This window comes from Belonocnema kinseyi, chromosome 8 (assembly GCF_010883055.1).
Source record: "Belonocnema kinseyi isolate 2016_QV_RU_SX_M_011 chromosome 8, B_treatae_v1, whole genome shotgun sequence".
In the NCBI taxonomy this organism is placed as follows: domain Eukaryota; kingdom Metazoa; phylum Arthropoda; class Insecta; order Hymenoptera; family Cynipidae; genus Belonocnema; species Belonocnema kinseyi.
Genome location: NC_046664.1, coordinates 39,473,210 through 39,479,754, shown reverse-complemented (window position 1 = coordinate 39,479,754; position 6,545 = coordinate 39,473,210). Strand labels below are relative to the sequence as shown.

General features: G+C 30.6%; 1 protein-coding gene across 1 annotated transcript; it reads left to right on the top strand.

Moving 5' to 3' along the window:
- The first annotated feature begins 275 nt into the window (after positions 1–275).
- Positions 276–6,312, top strand: LOC117178219 (cuticle protein 64-like). Its single transcript, XM_033369526.1, has 3 exons — positions 276–324; positions 2,581–2,986; positions 5,769–6,312. The coding sequence occupies exons 1-3, from the start codon at positions 313–315 to the stop codon at positions 6,038–6,040; spliced, it is 690 nt and encodes a 229-aa protein (XP_033225417.1). The 5' UTR covers positions 276–312; the 3' UTR covers positions 6,041–6,312.
- The last annotated feature ends 233 nt before the right edge of the window (positions 6,313–6,545 follow it).

Sequence of the window (6,545 nt, the reverse complement as noted above, 5' to 3'; positions counted from 1 at the left end):
ATCGTTAGCCTCTTTCTTTTTATGAGCTTGGACTCATACATCCACTTCTGAGACACAAGTTATCCCAATGACCAATTTGTATAAAGATTAGTAACATTGAGTTGTTTGTCATGATTGAAGGCCACTTGTGAACTTAAGGCCTCCATCCCGGGGAAGGTGTGTCTAGTTGTGACCTTCTTGCACAATGGGTGAGTCTCCCATCAACGGATATGATTTGAAGGGATCAGCGGGGGCGCGGTCGAGATTCTGTAAACGTATATAAGATCGACCACCGACGATCTTAAGCACACTCAGCAATCGACAGTCAACAGGATGAATACCCTTGTAAGTAACAGTTGAATGGAAGTGCATCCCTCCATACCAGAGACGATTCAACCCCCTTCATTATTCCACCCCATATCGGTCGTTGAAAATCGCTCTCCCGAGAAAAGTGACTAAAGTGTTCAGAAAAACAGTGTTCAGAAAAAGTATTGCCTTTATTTCTATTTTTTATTTAGTGTACAAAATTATTGTGCTTGAGTTAATATTGGATTTGAGAAGCTGGGATAATCATGCAGTATTAGAAGCTTTTCCCAAAGGGATCCATGTTTTCTGAAGTGGCCTCCTGTGCTTTAAGTTTTGCGCTATAAGCAACATTATCAATAAAACAATTGAATCAACTTGACTGTTCTTCATTTCCGATAAGTGTTGCTTGTTTTATAATTTGATCAGCGGATTTAATTTCCTGAATGTGTTGACCATCTGATAGGTGATAATTAGTTCCTTTTTCATTTGTTTATCTGATTGAATATTAATAGCTTGCGAAAGTTCTCCTTCCATGCTAACTTTTTACATGCGAAACCTTTTTTTGATCAAAATTGTGGCATTTTTTATACAGGTGATGTTTACTAGGAGAAAATTATATAAAATTCAAAAGAAAACTTTTTCCTCCATTTAAAATTTGTATTTAAAGATGCCAAAAACGTGTTTTTTTATTGAGTAAAATGCACAGATTTTGGCAAAACTTGAATACAACCTTAAGTTTCTTCAGCTTGAACCAAAAAAACACGTTATTATCCGATTTGTTCGGAAAGTTTTTTTTTTACATCTAGAAATTTTGAGATATTGAGATTTTTCATTTTTGGCGATTTTAAAATGTTTTAAGTACCGCGTAAAATTTTGTTTTGCATGAAATAAGCATTGAAAAAAATTTCTGTATGTGCACATTTTCAAAAAATGATAAACTAACAACAAATTTTGTTTCAATTAATACTTTTATATTAATATTTGCTGGTAATAACCGTACGTATACAAAATTCTCCTAAATATTTGAACTGATATAAAACATTTATTTTTTATTTTAAAAAAATGTGATTCTTCAAATACAAAGGATACAACGGAATATATTGTCTGACCATAAAAAGGTTTTGCAAATAAAAGCTTGATACGGTTGGTAAAATTTTCTGTAACATTAAACTTAAATTAGAAAAAAGTCAAAATAAAGAATTTTTTAAAAGTTTTTTTGATAATACCGTTTTTAAAATATAATTTGTTCACGTTTTTTGGTAAACACAGACGCATGTAATAATATTCGATCGTGCCCTTTAAAAAATCTCTTCTTTGTGTCAAATTAGTATTAAAATAAATAATTTACCCGTGCAAAACTCCAATGAATAAATTCTAAGCAACATTTACCACATCCTCTTAGAAACACTATTTCATTCAGAACACGATTAAGTACATGCCAAAGTATAAGAAAAAGTCGAGTGAAAAAATGCTAAGCAACATAAATAGTTATGAAGATGTAAAACTGATTCTTCTAAACCTTGAATTAATTTTGAATATGTAAAACTAATTTTTAGTATTTAATACAGTTTTCAGTTATAACAAGAATAATAGTATTTATTTAAATAAGTAAAAAAAGTATTTAGATAAATTTACGGATAAAATTTAAAATGCTTCTATTATAATAGTACTTGAATGCCTCAACCATATACATATATTTTTAATATTTAAATTTTCAATTTGTATACTTTGTACATCAATATTATTTAACAATAAAGCAGATTTATCAACACTGAACCAAAAATGCGGACTTGGCTGCAAATTAAGACAAAACATTTAATTGGAAATAAAATAAAAATATAATGTTGAGATATTCAGTTTCTGAATGCGCGTAGTGATTACAAATAGAATTTTTCGAAAAAATATAAAACTTGATTCCGAGATATAAGGATTAGGAACAGAATTAAACAGAATTAATTGATCAGCTTTGAAAACTTTAAACGCTGAGGTTTTAAATTCCATTGTGGATTTGAAAAAATTAACCCCTAATTCCAAAATGTAAATATTTTAATCAATCAATTTCAATTAGCTGTTTGAAAATCACATTAAGTGTTTTAAGTCTGTGTTAATTTAAAAAAAATCATGGCAATGCTCATCAATTATTTTAAACGACATATTTTTCTAAATTTCTAGAAAAAAATTACTTTCTATGATGCATGATGCATGGTGCATGGTGGTCATTTAAATATCTTTACCAACTTTTAAAAACCAGCTTTTAGCAGTTTAAAACACTTGCCTGCGTTTCTGTTTTAACAGATAATCTCCCTCGCTCTTGTGGCTGCTGTCTCTGCTGCACCAGGTGGTTACACAGGCTATGGTGGCCATGGTGTTTATGGTGGTCATGGATTATTAGCTGGAGCAGGAATTTATAGCGGATACGGATTACACGGAGCTTATGGTGCTCATGGTGTAGCTCTTGGAGGACCCATTTTGGGGCCATCTCATATCGCCGGACCTCACGTGGGACACTCTTCCCTCGCTGGCCCAGCTATTGGACCTTCTCATCTTGCCGGATCAGTTGCTGGTCCAGTACATGTTTCTGGCGCAGTTGCTGGTCCAGCTGTCGTGACAGCTTCCGTTGCAGGGCCTGCCCATGTTGAACATTACGGAGGTCCTTATGATGGCGGATATGGTGCATATGGCGCTGGATATGCTGGAGCTGGTAAATAAATCCAACTTTAAAAAATTTTAAATAATAAAGTAAAAATGTCTAGTTATCGCTAACACCTTAGTGATCGTCAACTGGCAAATTAATATAAAAATAATAAGAAATAAAGCATACAAAAGTGTTACAAAAATTGTTTAAAAACAGTTTAGTCAGTTCAAACATGGATTAACTTAATCAAATATATTTGAAACTTTAGATTTATGTATATTAGAGGAACAATTTTTTTAAGAAGATTTTTGACTAAAGCAAAAAAATCTCAAATTTTGTATTCAATGATGGATTGCTCATGGCATGGCGATTACGTAGTGCTCATAATTTTAACATAGACAAAGTGATCGTCAACAAGAGTAAACCAATCAGAGACTTGCATTTTGTATAGATAGGACACTCAAGATTTGACATTAAAACATTTTTGTATAGTAAATTAATATTTTGGTACCAGATCGTCTAAAAATATAAACTGTTTTTCATGTTGATAAACGCTTAAGCCGGCTTAAGGACGTTCACTTCGTACAGTCAAATTAAAGATTAGAAATTAAACAATTTTTTTAATGATTCATGTTGGCCATTAAATATAATGGTATGATGATTTATACAATCAGCAAAAATAGATACAATGTTAATTGCTGCGAATTCGTAAGGAGAATTTTCAGCGTGCTTTAGGAAAAATGACTTGGTCAAAAACAGAAATTCTTATACAATCCTAATCACCAAAGGCTGATTTTATTCCTTGAAAGATTCTTTAAAATTCTGATTTATTTTAATTTATTATTATTGAAATTCTATGAGGACATTAATAGAATAAAATCAGATTTTATAATTAACATTGGATAAAATTGCAGCTTCTACCAGAAATGGAATCTAAAAGACAAAAATCAATATAGCATTTATTAAATAAACAATTTCAACCTAAACAATTTTTTTCTAATGAAATCTCATATTTATCCTAGAAAACTCTCAACTATTAACATGTTGTGTATTTTAGCCGATTCTATTAAAAAAGGCTTATAAATATTAAAAGAATTTTTAGATTCACTATACGTCTGTTCACTTTAAAACACTCATATAAAGCTTTTCCATTCAATATGAATTCTTTTAAGTTTAGATTACTTATTAAATCGTAGAACGACAATGGTATTAAAATAATAATAATATATATTCATAATTTGAGAAAAACATTATTTCAAAAAAAATTAAATTGGATTTTTTAAAAGTACAAGGTAAGTCCTTAAATTTTGTGGTTCTTATAATTTCAAAACTGTCGTCATTAATTAAAAAATAAGCAATCCAAAAAATGGACAGTTTTTTCTCAAAAAATTGGCAAAGATATAACTTTTGCATGTATTTATTATGAAAAATCAGTCATTACTCAAATTTTTTCTTCGCAAAAAGTCATATTTTTAAACCACACGCATTGAAACAAAATCGATTAAAATTTGTTTGAGACATTTTAATAATAACTGAATTTTTATATCAAAATACATTTCAACAAATTACTTTGGCAATCTTTTGGGTACAGCTATCAACATGACCAATAGTTTTATTAAAAATTTTTAATATGCAAGTTGGAAATTATAAAAAAAGAATATAATTAGAATTTTAAACTAAAACCCGTTTTTCGGTCAAAATTAAATAAAATTGTTCAAGTTAGTAGTGGACACCAAGGCCTTTCACCCGGATAAAATAATTCCGATAGTTACAGTGTCCATTAATTTTTTTTTAGTCAAAGCAAAAAATTTTTATACTTAAAAGTATTTATAGTAAAAAATGAAATAAAAACATGCTTTTAAGTCAGAAATAGAATTTAAAACATTTTTGTCTTTTTTTGAGCCCCTTTTTGACATTTTTTGTGAGAGTTTTAAATTGCCTTAAAATACGTATAAACTAGACTATTCTCAGATATTCCAAATTCTTTCGAACCCTGCATTTTCAACATTTTGGAAAACCACTTTAACTATAAACTTCACTTAAGCAACACAGAAGTTTCACAGATTTTCATAAAAATCACTAGACCCCCGAAAACTCTGATATTCTAGAAAGCCTTCTATAATTCGAATAAATAAAATTCCATGGCTTTCAAAATTCTACAGTTATGAGAAATAAAATTTTCACTATTTTTTAGAATTTAAGAGTTTTTAAGTAAGGATTTTCACGTCTAAACAATTTGGTTCTAAGACATTAATTTTTTTATAATATAACTTCAAAGTCCCTTCATTCTACATAATCGACTTTAAAGAAACTACTAAAACCAATCAATTAGATATAAAACAAGAAAGAAATTATATCAAATTTTTAAGTTACTAGTCTTTAAAATTAAATAATTTTGAAATAAGGATTATCTACGTTTGTGACTGGTTTGCAGCATGGTATTTACAAGTTTGAATTTAGATAGGATTATTTTAATCCGGATTGAACATATTTGAATCTGTTTCTGAGCAGGGCTTAAAGAAATTAAGCCATGTTTAAAGTGAGATTGGAAGTGTTTTTTTGTGATATTCAGGAATTTTTTGAACTGCTGTCTACAGATTTTCAAGACAGTAAATCTGAAGATATCGTTCTTTTAATTGGTATCAACACAAAGAAACAAAGGACTGCCTGGATCATTCTGTTGCAGATAAAATTGATACCTTCCGTTTTAATTTCAAGGAATTTAGACATGTCTGAAATTTGTTTAGAACCGGTTTATATTGAAAGCCTTATCCATTGCCCATTTTCTTTAATTTATTATCTATTAGCGATAAATTTATGCATTTCTTAGAAAAATTGCTTGTTCAAGGTCACGGCCACGGATATGGAGGTCATAGTGCAATTATAACTGGTTTAGGACATCATGGAGCAGTATACCCTGGCCCATCGCATCATGGTGCAATTATTGCCGGACCAGCAACACATGGTGCTGTTCTATCTGGACCACATGCGGGAAGTGCTGCCGTCTCTGGTCCCCACGCAGGTGACGTGGTGATTGCCGGTCCTTCTGGCAAAATCACAGCTCATGGCAGTGGTGTTGGAGCCATTCACACTGGCTACGGCCACGGTCATCACTGGTAATCAGAGAAAAGTATCTTAGTATAATAGAAAACAAAAAAGACTTAAATGCGAATGACTCGCATCACCACCTTTTTGAACATCGCTAGAGAGGAAATATTTTCCTTAACATGACAGAGAATCAAATGCACGTTTTAGTATAATTAAATCATCTTTTTATACATTTTTTCATTTTTGGTAAGTTTTGAAGTTGATGCATGTGATCTAAATGAATATTATATATGTATGAGAAATGTTGAATTTGTATGAGAAAAATAAACGCGTCTTTTTTGTAATCAAAGTTGTTTAGCCTTTTTTGTATAACTATCATAAATATATTTAGTTGTAGACGTTAATGCGGTAACAGGACTTAAAAACATATAATTATCTGTGGAGCTTTGCACTTTGTTTACAGAGAAAAATCTCGCTACCTACTGACACAAATCTGGAAAGTTTCTAGACACCAGAAGCACGTAATAGTAGTTTGTAAAGGGTAAGGTCACAAGTAGCGTGATTTACCGCAGCGTGG